This window comes from Pagrus major, chromosome 1 (genome assembly GCF_040436345.1).
Source record: "Pagrus major chromosome 1, Pma_NU_1.0".
Classification (NCBI taxonomy): Eukaryota; Metazoa; Chordata; class Actinopteri; order Spariformes; family Sparidae; genus Pagrus; species Pagrus major.
The window spans coordinates 4,610,930-4,628,486 of NC_133215.1; the positions used below are offsets into that span (position 1 = coordinate 4,610,930).

A 17,557-nucleotide genomic window follows, 5' to 3' on the forward strand; every position below is an offset into this window, starting at 1 on the left:
ACACTCCCCTCCATCTTGACTGGATATCATGCCATCACACTCCCCCTGTCTTGACTGGATATCATGCCATCACACTCCCCTTCATCTCGACTGGATATCATGCCACCACACTCCCCTTCATCTCGACTGGATATCATGCCATCACACTCCCCTTCATCTCGACTGGATATCATGCCATCACTCTCCCTTCCATCTCACCTCGATATCATGCCACCACACTCCCCCTTGTCTTGACTGGCTATCATGCCACCACACTCCCCCTTGTCTTGACTGGATATCATGCCACCACACTCCCCCTTGTCTTGACTGGATATCATGCCACCACACTCCCCCTTGTCTTGACTGGATGTCATGCCACCACACTCCCCCTTGTCTTGACTGGATGTCATGCCATCACACTCCCCCTGTCTTGACTGGATATCATGCCACCACACTCCCCTTCATCTTGACTGGATATCATGCCACCACACTCCCCCTTGTCTTGACTGGATATCATGCCACCACACTCCCCCTTGTCTTGACTGGGTATCATGCCACCACACTCGCCTTCATCTTGACTGGGTATCATGCCACCACACTCGCCTTCATCTTGACTGGATGTCATGCCACCACACTCCCCTTCATCTTGACTGGATATCATGCCACCACACTCCCCTTCATCTTGACTGGATGTCATGCCACCACACTCCCCTTCATCTTGACTGGATATCATGCCACCCCACTCCTCTTCATCTTGACTGGATGTCATGCCACCACACTCCCCTTCATCTTGACTGGATATCATGCCACCACACTCCCCTCCATCTCACCTGGATGTCATGCCACCACACTCCCCTCCATCTCACCTGGATATCATGCCACCACACTCCCCTCCATCTCACCTGGATGTCATGCCACCACACTCCCCTTCATCTTGACTGGATGTCATGCCACCACACTCCCCTTCATCTTGACTGGATATCATGCCACCACACTCCCCTCCATCTCACCTGGATATCATGCCACCACACTCCCCTCCATCTCACCTGGATGTCATGCCACCACACTCCCCTTCATCTTGACTGGATGTCATGCCACCACACTCCTCTTCATCTTGACTGGATGTCATGCCACCACACTCCCCTTTGTCTCACCTGGATATCATGCCACCTCAGTCCCCACATTATTTATTCTGGTTTCTTGTATGCACTGTAGCAGACACACAAATCACAACCTTACAATTAATAAATGGGGCTAAAATAATTTAGATATAAGATTACGTTAACAAAGTAATGCTGCAAAAAGTTACAGTAAATGTGCTTCAGTGTAGAAGAGAAAACTGGGTAAAACACACTGTTTTCAGTGGAATAATAAATCTCAGACAGATATAATCAAAACTGTCTGCAGTAGAGACCAGTGTGGTAACTCAGAAGGTGGAATAACAATTAAACACCACACAGTGGAGCTGCATGGTGTGTGTCTGTGTGTGTGAGAAGGTGTCTTGTTCTTTGCTGGTGCGTATGGTTTCACTCCCACTCACTGGTGTTTTTTGGTGCTGCTCAATGCATGGCAACACAGTCTGCCTCCCACACACACACACACACACACACACATATAGGCTGCTGCTCTCTCACTGTGTCGTCGCTCTGAAGCCTCCAGGAGAAATGAAGACGCAGGCTGGCTTTTGTGATTTTGCTCATCTCCTCTGTAATGAGAGAATCAAAACCCGGTTAGTGAGTATAAATCAGGCCACGTTGAGCTTTTTCTAATGTAGAAACAATCATAATCAACAATTTTTATATTATATTCTGTATTTTAAGCTTCTCGCACTCCACCTCATCTGACTTTTTAAATGGGAAGCTGTAAAAAGGATCACATCCTTAACTGAATATCAGTGTTGCTGTTTCAGCTCTTAAAAAACCTCCATATTAGTTGAACCATTAAATAAAATTCCCTCACATGTCAAAGACATGTTTGATAGCCGGATTAGGAGGCCATGCAGCTGTGTGATTCGTTTATGTTCCTCATTAAGTTCTGGCTCGATGAGGATCATAAAAACAGCACATTAAAACCATCAATGAGGTTTCCGTGTTTTCTTGAGTATTCTGTTCAGGGTGTTCACAGCAGCCTCTCCTCTTCTGATGTCCTAATCTGTTTTCAGCTTCAGGCTCCCTGTGTGTCTGTCTGTCTGTGGAAGCTGTTTATTTGTTGCTGGTTACAGTGACAGGAAGGATGATTCATCCTGCACACAGTCCTTCAGTACCCGCAGCTGACGTGACTCCACCACTAGGGGGCGTCAGTGCGCCACATCACCTCTACATGTTTTTCCTATAAACAGTCTTGGTGGAAATGAACTATAGGGTTGATTGATTAACTGGACGGAAGCAGTGAATCAGACTGATAAAGAAAAATAAAACAGAGTGATTATTTATGTGTGATTGTCATTAATTGTCATTTATTTGATATTTTCTCAAATGTATTCAGCACTGAGGGCAGAATTTGTCTCAAGGAGCTCCATATGGGAGGATTTTTATAGTTAAAGATCATTTATTTTATTTGATATAGTTTGTAATCCATCTCCATGGATTTTTGTAATATTAAAAAAAAGGATAAAACTTAAAACTCAACCTGTGTGTTTATTGTGTAGCCCCCCCTCTACTCCACAAGATGAATAAATGCACGATCAATATGAAAGTTTAGACTTTTATTTCTATCTTTTAATTGGCTAAAGAGGGTGACATACTGTATATTTTACCCCATGGGATAAAGGCTTCCAGTAGGCTTAGTTCATTTCACTTGGAAAGCTCTGGAGCTTCATATGGTGCTCTGCTCGGTAAGCCTCTTATGAATCACGACCACAACAGATGTAGGGAGAATGCCAATCAGGAGCTCCTGCTGAGCGGAGAAACCCGACGGCTGTGCCGCTGCGCGCTTCAAACATCTCTGCCTCGGTTCACTTGAATCACACCTTAAATGTCGTTTGGCGCTTTGTGTTCGCAGTTTAAACAAACTAAACAGCAGCAGATACACGTGGGTTGTGAGAAGATGGAGCGCGCGGGGAGCCTCTAAACAAAACCCGCTCCCTGTCAGAAGGCAGAGCCATGCTGCCTCAGGAGGTCGTGAAGCAGAAGCCGCGCCGTGTGTCGGAACCGATGTGCGGAGTAGACGCTCCCCCGACCCCGCCGCGGCTCTTGAAGAACCGGGACTTCCCTCTGAGCGTGAAGCGCCGGCGGTCCGGCTCCGCACCTGAGCGCAAGGTGAACTGCGTCTTGGTTGGAGACGGAGCCGTGGGCAAGACCAGCCTCATCGTCAGCTACACCACCAATGGATACCCGACAGAATATGTTCCGACAGCGTTTGACAACTTCACCGGTAAACCTTGACTTCACTGTGTCTGATTTTGAGCGTTACGCACGAGTTTTACGCACGAGTTTTACGCACGACTGAAAGTCGTCACATGCCAGTATTTTTCGTTTTAAAGCCTGTAGATGGATTCACGTAGATAATGTTAAAACATGTGAAACACAAACTGTACAGTAAGAGCCTTCTTTATCTTCTCAGTGATGGTTGTGGTCGACGGAAAACCAGTGAGGCTGCAGCTCTGTGACATGGCTGGACAGGTGAGCTGCACCTTCTCTCTGTCACTTTGAATATAACCACGAAGAGCCCACATAAAGTAACATCTACTAACATACCTGAACATGCAGCTGTATTACATTTCCCCTAATCACTCAGTTTCACTTCTTTTTTCCCTTCCTGCGGTTTTTCATGATAGAAATGGGGGCTGGTTGATGGATCAATCAATGTAAGTCATCATTGATCTATAAGTATTTGTCAGTAAGTAGCAGTTCTCGCTGTGTTTGTGTTGGTTGCCCCCTGCAGCCTGCTTTTAGTCCTGGACTGAAATCCTTTAAGACCCCTTTAGTTTAAGTGCCAAGTAGTCCTGTAACTCCACAGTTTACATCGCCCCCTGCAGGCATGAAGCCAGTTTTGCCCCCGTCTGTCACCCTGTGAGCTCCTTCACCTACTTCTGGCTGAGTGTTGAAAGTGTTTTATCCACCATCCAACCTTTCCTATCAGGAGCATCCCTTTTAACATCCAACAATAACATGGTGAAGAAGTTTAAGTGTCTTTTTAAACATAAATTGAAAAGAAAAAATGCAACACCTGTCTGTCTTTTGCATCATGAAGGCAAGTTAAAGGGTGGATTTATCTGAACTATAGCAACATGTTGTCCCTGTCACTCCGGAGAATCACAGAACGTATTTTCAACACATTTTATAAAACACTACTTTGGGAAAACAGGAGATTTACAAAGACATAAAGAACATTAAACCAAAACCATCTGCGTGGCCAGATACTCTGTTTTAAAAAACAGGTCTGAAGTCAAATAAATATTGTCCAAACTCAGTTTTAAACAGTAAATAAGTGCCTTTTTTCCCTGTCTAAACCACCCCTGTCTGGTACACACTTCACAAAATGTTAATACATTATTTTGGAGAGCTTGAACACTGTTTTCAAGTGTATAAAACTTTTAATTTGTATGTGAAAATAGTTTTGTAGGTACAATAAAACTACATAGATTAATCAAACTTAGACTAAACTGTATTCTAAACATCCAAAGCTGCTGCTGATCCTGTTTCAGATCTGATAAACCCTTTATTCTGTTTGTTAGAACAGACAAAATGTAAAGTTAACTATTTCCTCTGATAAGACAACTTAAGACCAGATAAATCCAACTTTTGATAAAAACCTGCTAGCCAGGATTTTGAGTCCTGTTTCAGTTTCAGACAATTTATTATCAGAGACAACATCTGAATCTGCAACCAAATTCAGCTGGTCCGTCTTCAAGTAGTGAGGCCGTCAGTTAGATGAGGTTTGAGTCCGTGTTTGTTCACTTATTATTTTTAGGGTTTTTTCAGAGCAGAACATGGTGATATCAGATCAAAGTATTGAGAGACACTAACATATTGTTGGTTTTGATCTTTTCATGGGATTTGCTCAGAATTAGAAATATAGAGAACAATTCCAGCCTTGTTCTTTAAGTAGCCATGTTTCTTCTAACCTGGTCTCTCTGTCTGAAGGACGAGCTGGACCGCCTCCGGCCGCTGTGCTACAAGAACGCCGACGTCTTCCTCCTCTGCTACAGCGTGGTCCGCCCCTGCTCATTCCGCAACCTGATCACCAGATGGGTTCCCGAGATCCGTCAGCACTGTCCTGGTGCGCCTCTGGTCCTCGTAGGCACCCAGCTGGACCTGAGGGAGGACGTCCAGGTCTTGATCCACCTGGCACAGATCCAGGAGCGGCCGGTGGGCACCGAGGAGGGCCAGCAGCTCGCCCAGGAGATCGGGGCAGTGGGCTTTGCCGAGTGCTCGGCTCTGACCCAGAAGAACCTGAAGGACGCTTTTGATTCGGCCATCCTGGCCAGCATCCAGCAGACAGACAGTTGTAGCGTCCAGCAGCAGAGGCTGACTCTGAGGAAGAAGACGCCAGATAAGATCAAGAGCCTCTCGGAGACCTGGTGGAAGAAAATCAACTGTCTGATGGGAGAGAAGAGCTGTGACTTCAAGTGAACACAACAGACCTGGGTCACATCATGTTTCAAATACTGTCTAGATTTGGTTTGTTTCAGCTTTTCAACAGAGGGTGGCAGGCGGGTGGCGAGTATCACCACACAGGTAAACATAGCAAGGTCCAGAACGAGCTCAGAGCTGCAGGTTTGTCAATTCATTCATCAGCAGAATAAATGTTGGCAATGTACGTTTCTGCAAAACACGGATATGCTGCGACTTTACATTTCCCTTTTGGTTCACTTTTCAGAGTTATATTGCGACTACGCTGTGCTCGTGGTCTGGTTAGGTTTAAGCACAAAAAACATTTTGTTAGAAAAACATGTTTTTGTCACGCTGGAGCAGAGAAAGAGAACTGAACTGCAGGAAACAGTAGGCAGGAATATCTACGTTTTACTCAGGATCCCAACAGAAACAGGTGAACACAGCAAATGACTTGACAAAGACTGAGTTAATGTCTAGACTTGAATACAAACTAAACTAACGAGGGGATGAGGTGCAGGTGGAGTGAGGCCGAGAGACACAGGTGAGGGTTGTGAGTGGGAAACCACTGGTAACAGGGCTGGGCTAATTAGATAGATGCCAGACAGGTGTGGAGGGAAAATCAGGCTGGTGAGGAGCACAAGAACAAGAACACAGGAGGGAAACGGACACCACAAATCCCAGAAAACACATCAAACACATACAAATGTTTAAAGGGCATCTTGAACAGTTGTCACTGGCTTGGTCGTAAGTCTACCGCCATCCCCTCAACCTCCTGACATGAAAGTCAACTCACAAACATGTCATGTGAACCTGATGTGACGCATATCGTAGAAACGTCAACATGCATGACACATATAAACTTGAACATATCCGTGGTTTGCAGAGACGATTACTGCCAAAATGTTATCCTGGTGACGGGGCTGCAGCTCAACTTCCCAGACTGAGAGGCCAAGTGTGAGTAGTAGTGAGTAGTGAGGAGTTCAACACAACCTGTGAAGACGGTCGTTAAATGTTGATGACACACTGAGAGCGCAGAGTTTAAAAGCATTTATTTACCAGACAGAGAGGTTTTATTGAGAGGTGCTACCAAGTTGCATTTTGGGAAGTGTAGTATCCAAAGATTTTTGAGCCTAAATGTCAGGAAGTCTCAGCCTCTTCTGCTTCGATATTTACTTCTCCTGCCTCGATGTAGGTAACCCCACCCGTCTGAGACTCCCAGGAGGTTAAAACAAATGTTTTCAGACCAGGGTTCGGTTTGACCGGAGAGCTAAACTTGGTTTTTGACTCGATGTGTGTGTTGTTTGTCACATTACACCCCAACATCACTAGTACTTTGACTGTAAGTTTGTAGGTTCATTATTTATCTATGTATTTATATATTTATATTTTCATCGCCGTCACTGATCATGGAATATGCTCAGAAGCCTTGATTAAAGTTTATAACAACTGTTTACATGATTATTACATTTGTCAACAAAAAAAGAAGCATTTCAAGGTAAAAAAAAACAAATATCAGTGTGATTTTTCTTTTTTTTAATAATCCTGCACCGGGGAAAGTCACTTCATACAGCAGCTCATAATTCAAAAAGCAAAGTAAAAAGTGTCTGAGTGGCAAATAAAAAAGAAACAGGACAAAATAACTAATTAACATAAAATATAAATAAATGACACAATAAATATGGGAGCTATAATCACCTTCCACATGACCATGATGGATAAATTGTATGCAAACACTGGAGCAGCACTCGCCTGCTTCTTCAGTGCCCCACGACTTCTGCTCTTGATCCTTCGCCAGACAACAACGGGACATGTTGACAGGTTAATAGGGATCAAGTGTCGTTGATTTTCTCATCAGCTCTCTGATCCTCCCGACCAGCTACTGAGCAGTCGGACTTGCATGCATAGAAATGCATCATTACCTCATACAGTGTCAGAGTCAGGCAGCCAGAGTCAGAGCGTCTCCCGGGTCATTTTCCTGTAATCTCAGTGTAAGCAGAGTATCACCAGCTTTCCTCTTTGATTCAGAGGCGGCCTGCTGGAGGCTCCTCTGGTCGCAGCCTCCTCTAATAGGAGCAGACAGGACCACCTGGACCGGATTAGACCGGCATATGGAGCCTGATTCTCTCCCCATGGAGGCCTCACACCTTGAAAAGGAAGAAGAGGCAGATTCCTCCATCTTCAAGGGGGGAATCTAGGTCTTATATGCAACCTGTACGTGAGGGAAATGTATTTATAACACTGAAACTCAGAGGACTCTGCTCGGGACACTTTACCAACCCGAGAATGAGACTCAACAATCAACTATCTTTGTGGTGTGTTTAGGAACAACTGGGACAAATCCTGCTGATTCTACCTTTAACTTTAATTGTCTTTGAATTATATTAATATGACATGAGCTTCATTTCAGAGCCTGTACTTTATAACTTCTACTTGAGTAAAGATTGTGTGTACTTTTGCCACCTCTGTCTAACAGTAGATATATCATTCACCTTAAACCAAGTGTTATTCCTAAAGTTGAATTATTTACATTGTTGGGAAGTCCCCATGATGTGTCCGAGCCATCACACAAGTAACACATCCTCAAAAAAAGGGATAAAACCTAAAAAAAAAAAAAAAAAGGTTAGGCTGGACTTTACGTTTGTATCTATTAGTCTCTTGATTATTAATTTGCACTTTATGTCCATGTGCTGTATATTATAGGACAAAAATATGTTTAGGCCTTAAACAGACACAAGAAAGTGTTACAATGACAAAATAAATGGCCATTTAAGTCACAGTAAGAAAACCTGAACTGAACTCAAAGCTCATAAGTGGTGAATCATAAAGCAGATAAATGAAACCACCACTCCGTAAGTTTGTAGAGTTGGTTGTATGTGACATATGGCAGCTGGCATTGTGAGCAGCACCCTGTCCAGAGACATTAGAGGAGACCGGTTCACTTTAACAGGTGACCTCACTTAATCCGCCCTAAATTCCCTCACAGACACCGGACAGCTTGAGAGGTTTTAAAAGGCAGGTGTGGTTACCTCTCTGGACATCTGGCTGCTGTTCACCTCAGGACAGAGTTCATATTTTATACAACAACCATCACCTGCACACATATACTGCTCTGTGTGTTTACAGTAGCTCATGTCTCAATTAAACTGTAGTTCGGACTGTTTGAAGACAAAATCTGCGGTTTTCACTCTTGTCGTTAACTGCAGCTCAGAGAGGAATAACTGTCCTGCAAACATAAACTGTTGTACAGGTTGGTAAAACCCCAGTTTATCTGAAATGATCTTTTTCAAAGTCAATTCATGTCCCAAAATGATTGAGTGCTTTTCATATCGGACACAACAACAAAATGATGTGATAAAGCTTCTGTTTAATCAGACCTGAATACATATCCAAAGTCAAAAGGCTGAAAATGTGAAAGAAAATACAAAAAAAAAATGTTTTGGTCATTCAGCCAACATACAGTCAGAGACATACGTTTTTTCTTTGAGTCTTACTTGCTATTTTCCATGCAGGATGACGAAAACGTGACAAATATAAACAAACAGTTTTCAAAGTAGATAAATACATACAGCAGTATAGACAGTTAATAATAATGAGCTGAGATTTCAATGCAGTAAAAATACAAATTCAGAAAATATGCATATGAATATATATAAAGGATATTTGACTTGCGATATAAACAGTTGTGATCATTAAAATAGTGAAAAAAAGCAATCTGCTGTAACTACAGTCAGATGGAGTTTTATTATATACACTAAAGCAAAACTAACACAGTCTGACAACAGTCCTGTAATAAATTCTGCCTTCATGAAAGTTATAATGTTTCATTTATGTTTAAACAGTTGCAGGAAGGTGTTGTGGTCATTGTGTGGAACTGCATGTGTTACACTGAGAGGTGTTTCTAATGTTCAGTCTACCCTCATTAATATAAATGAGGTATAAATGAAATAATGTTGCCCCAACGCTGCGTTCTTAGTCAAACCATCAGTGAAGAAAAGATCCATCAATACAACCCACAGATCCATGCTGTCGTCACACTCGGGGGCTTTTGATAACTCTGCTGTACAGTGCAGATGGATCCTCCATAGCTGCCTGATGGTTTGTTCTGTGAAGGAATTAAACAGAAATTAAAATAGTTTGTTGAAAAAATGGTAAAATAATTAACAAGAAACCTCAAAAATCATGAAATTCAGTTTAGAATATAACAGACACATGCAACAGCCTTCAAACGTAATTTGTATTTCATTAAAACTCAAACAGCAGCAAAGATTCTCCTGTGTGAGGAGCTGCTCACCCTGAGGCCCTGATGAAGTTTGAACTCGCGTATACAACACTCTCCTCCTCGTTCCTGTGGGGCCGAGCTGGGCTGAAGTTTGAGTAGAGAGCGTCTGCCTGGGTCCTTGTGAATCGTACGCTGCCGTAGTGAAGCTCTTCTCTCTGCTGGCCACAGGGACAAGAGGACTTTTACATTTTCCATGTATTCAAACTCTTGACAAAGAAACCCTAACCCAATATAATGGAACTAGATGCTCGGCTTGTGTCCCAAAAAATACATTTAAAAACTCTACAGCAATCTCTCTTTCCAGAAATCATGAGCTGGCTACTCAAGATAATGAAACTGTTCACAACAAGGTCGAGGCGAAGTGCCGTCTAATTCCATTATATTGGAGAGAAGGCCGACATCTCTGCGGCTGATAACTCCAAAACTCAACTACTCACAGCAAAACAATCTGGATAAATAAAACTACAGGGGTGAACTGGCCCTTTAAGGTAGTAAATAAAACATTTACTGCGCTGTTGCATCAAATCACCATTCAATTAACTAAAAAGTGGAGAGTTTTCAGCCTAATTTGCTGAGACATAGACGTGTGTGATCCTGAAGCTTGTTTTTGTTATTGCACTACCTACTGCTCACCAGCAGAGGTCACAATATTCATTCAAAACACATTATTTACAACCATATACATGGAGTCCCGTATGGTCTTTAAAGGAGCACTACGTAGTTTTGGGGAGGGAATTTTAATCAGAAGAGAAAGATCTTCATTGACTGATTATTTTTCTGTCCAAACAAACTAAATAAACAAACTCTCTTTGTGTTCATGACTGAATAAACTGAATAAACAAACTGACCTTAAAGGACAACACAGTTTATACTGTTTTACTTTGTTTATATGTGGCGGACCCTGCCACCTTTCTAGCTTCAAACAGTGTTCTGGGACCTTATTTTCTTCTGAGAACAGCTTGATTATTCACTTATGGAAATAATAAATATTTCTGAGTTTGTATTATCACCTCATTAATGTTGTAAATATTAAAATTATTTCATTTATTGTGGGTATTTAAAGGACAAGTTCACAAGTTTTAAAGTCAGTATAACATTCTGACCTTCCACTGCAGCTAATCCTTCACATTATCTTAATTCTGGTCATGAGTTGAGGTTCACATACAAAAGTATGAGAGGGTGATTGAAGGAGAAGGAAGTGATTCATGTGGGTGAAGAAAGTAGGCAAAGAAGGACAAGGTAGCATGTTTCTGTTTATACCTGTGCTCTGTTGTCTGGTCTCTCCTCAGCCTCAGACGGGTGTTGTGAAGACCTCACTCTTCTGACGAGAGGATAAAAGGTCCGAACAAAGAAACAAATGAAAAACTTAACTCATCACAGACTTCACAGGATAGGTTCATATTTTTTCAGGCATACATTCATATAATGCTCAAATGCACATTTAGAGAATAAATGGTCGCTGTTCTCGAGCGATGCAGCGACTGCCCACTTTTTGAAAGGCTCTGGGCCACAGGTCAGATTCAAACCCAGGGCCACTGCAGCCTCTGTACATGAGGCGCACGCTCTACTAACTGAGCTACTGGGGTACTTCAACACATGTTCTTCTTAAAACAAGCTTTATATCATAGGGACTAGAGGGCCAATAACTCTTTCATTGTACATATGTAAGTATTTCCTTTATGATGCAAAGTAAATTCAATCACAGAGAAACTGAACTGCTCACCTGATGCAGAACAAGACCAAGAGAAATATGAAGACCAGCAACACAGCAGTGGTTGAGAGAGCAACGGGTAACTTCCATGTAGCTGGAAAACAGTGACAGAGCACAAACACTGGAAGTTACAGGAGTTATTGGATCCAAACATGATTGTAAGTTGCGCAAAACTTATGAGAAGCCGTTAAGGACAAAAATACATACTTCACTTGCATATACATATATACTGGTACTGAGCACATACATGCATACTCTCAGTAGTGTATATGTGTGTGAGAATGCATATTTGTGCGAGTTGAGTATGTATATATGTAAAAGTGAGTATTTATGTATGTATGTAAAAGTGAGTCTGTATATATGTAAGAGTGAGAATATCAGTTTTATCATGCAGTTTTATCGTGCAGGGAGTCAGAGGGCTAGCTCCTTCACGTGTAAATAAATCCCCACAGCGCCATATTGTGGCAGCAACTTCCGGTTCAGGTTAATGACCTCCAACGTCATCACCATCCTACATCCGGTTACATTGACACTCAACTCAGTTGTTGAATAGGTGGCCAGAGTTTCCCCAGCATGCCTTGAGGCAATGCATTTTGGGCTGAAAGCCAGACAAACTGTTTATGAGTGTTCTAGATAACTCTAATGTTACCTATGCAGAATTCAGTGTTGTCGTTCTTTTTAAATGTTAAAATGGACTATAGTTAATTTTATGGAAAAAGATGAGTTGCACCATGAGTTAAGTTGCTAACAAGATTGGTGCATCTGTCCTGAGGCATTGTCCCTCTGACTACCTGCATGATAAAACCTAGACCTGTCACAATGTTGATGCCTAACACATACATACATACATACATACATACATACTCACTTTTACATACAAACATACTTTTATAGAAAGTCATACAGACGTTTACATACGTACGTCAAGTATGTATTTCTGGCCTAAACGGCTTATCATAAAAAACAATGGATTTTGGGTTGGTTTTGTCAAAGGTTTCACAAACAATAAATGATCATGTTGGGGAATTAATAACTCACCTGCCACAACAATCAGCTGTAAGGTGGAGTTATGACGTCCTCTTCTGTTCTGGGCTTCACAGTAATAATTCCCACTGTGTTCAGCTCTGAAGTCAGTGATGGTGAAGATCTGTCCTGATGCTTTTGGTGAGTCTTCATTCTCCTTGTACCAGGTGTAGTTAGCTGCTGGGTTAGCATCACTGCTACAGGTCAGAGTCACTGAACTGCCCTCCACTATCTCAGCAGAGGGACTCACTGACACAGAGGGAAGCTTTGGAGCATCTGGAGATGTATTAAGAGAACAGGTTAAATGTGTGTTACAACAATAGATTGTGTAGTATTTAAACCATAGAGTGTGAACAGCTGTGTGTAGCACTGTTTGAATCTGGGTCCCAAAACAGCATAAAACTCCTCAAGTCTCCTGGAGCTGCTCAGTGAATTACAGCACACTGAGAATGTGGAGCACAAGAACGTAGACATGACAGTAAAATCTTCTCCTGCAAAGACTGGACACATTTAATCTGTTATTTTTAAATGAACTGTTGCACTCACATGTCACATTAATAGAGATGTATTCAGACGTCCTCCTCCCCAGCTCCTTCTCAGCTGTACAGTAATACTCTCCAGAGTCAGAGGACTGGAAGGAGCTGAAGACAAGCTGTGGTTCTTTACTGAGAGGTTGAAGGTCTGGATCTCCATTCTTCTTGTACCAGGTGTAGTTAGCTGCTGGGTTAGCATCACTGCTACAGGTCAGAGTCACTGAACTGCCCTCCACTATCTCAGCAGAGGGACTCACTGACACAGAGGGAAGCTTTGGAGCATCTGGAGGAGATATGAACATGTAATAATGAAACATTAGAATATGTTTTCACAGACAATTGACTGTTGTGATTGAAATGTATCTTTCTCTGTTTCTATTGTAATTGTCTCTATTTGTCACAGTGGCTGTGTAGAGAGCTGATCGTGGAGCTGTCCCTGGTCAGACTCCTCCTGGTGGAAACTGACTGCCAAGAAATATGATTTGTACTTTTACTACTTTACACATGTGTCTGTCTGTAATTTGCAGCCAGTGTGTATGCATGTCTTTTTCCTGATACAGTGGATCAAACTCACAGACTGAAGGAGAGCCGTAGTTCTCATGTCCTTTCAAAGCACAAGAGATGATGTCTCCAGGATAAACCCGGCCTTTAAAAGAAGATGTCTCCACCCCTGTGACTTTCTGTCCGTTCTTGAACCAGACGTAGGAAAGACGACCAGCTGGACTGCAGCTGCTGTGACACTTCAGCTCTGCCTCAGTATCAGACTGGTGGACTGTTGTTCTGGTCACCTGCACCTGCAGAGCTGGATATGAGAACAAGAAACAATATTATTATCACTGGTTCTGACAGAAATCAGTGACAGATGTACACACACGACAACACAACAGTTACTATTCCTAGAACTAGCAGTGAACATTAGTGCCAACACAACAGTCATTATTACACAAACTCATGATGATCCATCATTTTCAACATGTTCACTGTTTCTAAATGTACTATGTTGATGTTTTACATCAGTGTGTGTTCATCAGTACCTGTGACAGTCAGAGTTGTACCAGGTAAACTACTCCTCCATTCAAAGCTTGTTGTGTTGAATTTAAAGCGATACTGAGCTGAATCACTCTCTGTCAGGTCAGTGATTCTCAGAGTGGAGCGTCTTGTCTCTGTTTCAAGGACCTGAACACGACCTGCAAACTGGGAGTCTTTACTGAGGTCCTCAGGTCGTGAAGGACTCTGCCACTGATGAGAACGTTCAGGACTGAACCAGAATTTAGACTTGATAATGTTAAAACTGCTGTAAGTGCAAGAAATGTCCACTGATGAGCCTTTGGAGGCACAGATGCTTCTGTCAGTGTAAATCACTCTGTTGCAGGTTTGACCTTTGACACCTGAAAGATAAAACAAAGTTTTGATCATTTTTAAACCAGAGTTGATGAAGAGTCACACTGAGAGTCTCCATATTAAAATACATGTAGTTATAAGACTCCATCAGATGGTGTTATGTTAGTGTAGTAAACTCACACACTTGAGGAGAGGGGAAATCCTCATGTCCTTTAACAGCACAGGAATAACTGTCTCCATAAGTATCGGAGACTGAATGAGTAGAAGATGTTAGTGACTGAATTTTCTCTCCACTTTTGTACCAGATGTAGGAAGAACGATCAGGTAGACGACAACTGCTGTGACACTTCAGGTCTCTCCGGTCATAATATGAGGATCTGCCCACATCCACCTGGAGATCTGGATGTGAAGAAGGAACAAGAATGTTATTTTAGACAAACTGTCAACATACACACACAACACATTTATATTATTGTTGTCTAGATGTTGAACATTTGGAAATAATTAAAATATGAATGAAAATGTTACCTGTGACCCTCAAAGTGACTCCAGGTGAACCAGTATATCTCCCACCTGGTTGGTTTGTTATGAAGCTGAACTTGTACTCAGCTGAGTCGCTCTCTCTCAGGTCTGTGATTCTCAGAGTGCAGCTCTTCTCATAACAACTGTACTCAACACGACCTTGATAATCTGAGTCTGTACTCAGATCCACAGATTGATTTCCACTCAGTTTAGTAAACCAGAATGTTTCCTTAACTTCAGTATCACCACCATCTATTCTGGATGGGTATGTGTATGTGCAGCTTATTTCCACTGTTGATCCTTTTAAGGCACAGATCTCAGTAGAGCTGTAAGTCACTCCCCAGTCATCCTGACCCTGTATCACTGTAACACAGAGAACATCAGAAACTACAATCAGACTCAAAACATCATCAGGAGACAGATTTTCACTGTAGTGGAGGAGCTTCAGTCTGTGAAGCTACACTTCCCAAAATACTGTGGCTCTCTTCATACAAACCTGTGTTTGGGGTGGGCGAGCAAAGGCAGCCTTCAGACGGTTTTGTAAAGGAATTTTAACATGTTCAGTCTCATAGGTTCATAGTAGTACATTTGTCTATATACATCTCCCACTCTGCTTACAGAGGAGGTAGAGTTACCCTGAGGTCATGCTCGGGGTCACAGGCTTCTGTGTGTGCAGAGGTTCCTGTGCCTTCACTAACCTAACTAAGTCTCTGTTATCTTAACTAGAACGGTACGTTAGACTTATTCTGTATCACACGTTTCTCTTAAGGTCTGTTTTAAAAATGGGTTGATACTGTAAATCAAGTTTCAGTGGTATGTGTGGTTCATGAAAGTCAACAGAGGTTTGGAGAAATGTACAAGTCATTAAGGTTTACATGAGAATATTTAAAGCAAAGGAACAGTGAAAGATGTGCACATGATCTCTGAGAGCACTGAGGACGGACATCACACAGAGGCTGCAGTGAAGGAGCAACAATGTATTGACACTGTGTACTTTAACACAGTACTTAGAGAGAAGTACTTATAAGAAGTGTGTGACGCATGAAAAAAGTGTCTGCTGGCTGCTCATCTTCCTGTGGTCAGGCTGCTGCAGAGTGTGAATGAGAGCTGTAGAGAAATGCAAGCAACACCTCCACTTTACACACTCGTTGTAATGTCATTCTTTATACAAAAATGTGCACTTTGTTACTCTAATGATATTTAATTTCTCGTGACATGAAAGACATGATACCGTCTGGTGTTACTTCTGAACTCTGGTTCCTGTGTTAATTATGCTATCGCAGCACATCGACCAGCCTCTAACACGTACGAACGCAGGCTCAAGTTGAGTTTGGAGGAAGTTTGAATGATGGAGCGATTAATTTTATCTAACAGATTTCTCTTTTCTCTTCAGATTTCTCCTTTGTTAAAGTACAGTATGTACAGTCACTGTACATCCACACAAACACAGCTTTACTGTCTCTACCTGTGCAGTTTATAAAGTTTAAGGTAGAAGTGTACAGAGATGTCTCAGGTGTAAAAAACAGACCCAGCTCTGTGCTGGTCGTCCTGTAAAGTCTTCAATATAAAGAAAGACAAGTGAATGTCTGGTGTATCAGGGATCACATCACACTGCATGACATCACACATCAAGTCTTTACTATATAACCCACCATGCTAACAGTCTTACAGTATAAATGTAGACGTACATTACCTTGTGCAGACAGAAGGACGACAACAAATCCACTCGCTGCTGCTGTTAAACTCATAGCTTCTCCTCACGCCTGTTAAATCAGCAGGTCGATCACATACATGAGAAGTACTGAATGTCAGTTCATCTCACCAAACACTTCTACATCAAAAAGGGAAGATGTGGTATTTTAAGACAGCTTGTCTCTCTCTGGTTGGTACACTTGTCTTAAACACACATTGCGTAGTTAACTGGCTTCCTTCCTTTTTACATTATTAACATGTATGAAGAGACAAATTTCTTTTAACCCTCAAGATGAAATGAAGAAATGATTCTTACTGTTGCTTCACAAACAATGCAGGTTAAACATGGACGTCTCAGCAAACTGAACACTAAATGTGATATTGATCCAAAGGACTGGAGGCCAGAAACTGGGCACCAGGACTGAGGCAGGTCTGTAGTGATCGTATAATGCTCCAGGTTCCCTGTGTAAACACTAAATTTGGGCAAACTGCTTCCAGTTTTTAGTGCTCCATACACTTGGAACATTTTACAACATACATTTAAGCTTGATACAGTTATACCTATAGGTCAGTTTAAGACTTTGATTTCAAACTACTCAGCATTTGAATGTGACTGTTTCTAACTGCGTGCTGTCCTGTATGGTTGTTTGCCATTTGTCTTTTATGCACCTCTGTTTTATTTGTGTTTTGTCATGTTCATTTGTTTAGTGTTTCTCATCATTTTCAAGCTCTTTTTTCTGTTTTATTTGTATTCTGTCAGATTGCTTCTTATCTGTTATCATTTTTATGTACCCATTCTGTTTATTCCCTGCCATTGTAAACAGTGCACCCTTAAACTCACTTGAAAAAATGAATAAAAGTGCCTCCTCTTGAAAAAAATACATGTGTGTCTTTCTTTTTTGCAGATAAATAAAGGTGCCTT

At 42.0% G+C, this 17,557-nt stretch overlaps 2 protein-coding genes across 2 annotated transcripts; one reads left to right on the forward strand and one right to left on the reverse strand.

The window, feature by feature from the left end:
• Positions 1–3,080: 3,080 nt before the first annotated feature.
• On the forward strand, positions 3,081–6,418 carry LOC140995022 (rho-related GTP-binding protein RhoU-like). The gene is made up of 3 exons (XM_073464912.1): positions 3,081–3,351; positions 3,541–3,599; positions 5,064–6,418. Exons 1-3 carry the CDS (start codon positions 3,081–3,083, stop codon positions 5,550–5,552), a joined length of 819 nt encoding a protein of 272 aa, XP_073321013.1. The 3' UTR covers positions 5,553–6,418.
• A 2,464-nt stretch (positions 6,419–8,882) lies between these two features.
• LOC141002670 (sialoadhesin-like) lies at positions 8,883–16,774 on the reverse strand. The gene is made up of 11 exons (XM_073474046.1): positions 16,637–16,774; positions 14,950–15,306; positions 14,602–14,820; positions 14,115–14,468; positions 13,655–13,882; positions 13,094–13,363; positions 12,563–12,823; positions 11,537–11,618; positions 11,074–11,134; positions 9,826–9,971; positions 8,883–9,636 (listed from the first exon to the last, which is right to left on the reverse strand). The coding sequence occupies exons 1-11, from the start codon at positions 16,689–16,691 to the stop codon at positions 9,564–9,566; spliced, it is 2,106 nt and encodes a 701-aa protein (XP_073330147.1). The 5' UTR covers positions 16,692–16,774; the 3' UTR covers positions 8,883–9,563.
• Positions 16,775–17,557: the final 783 nt, after the last annotated feature.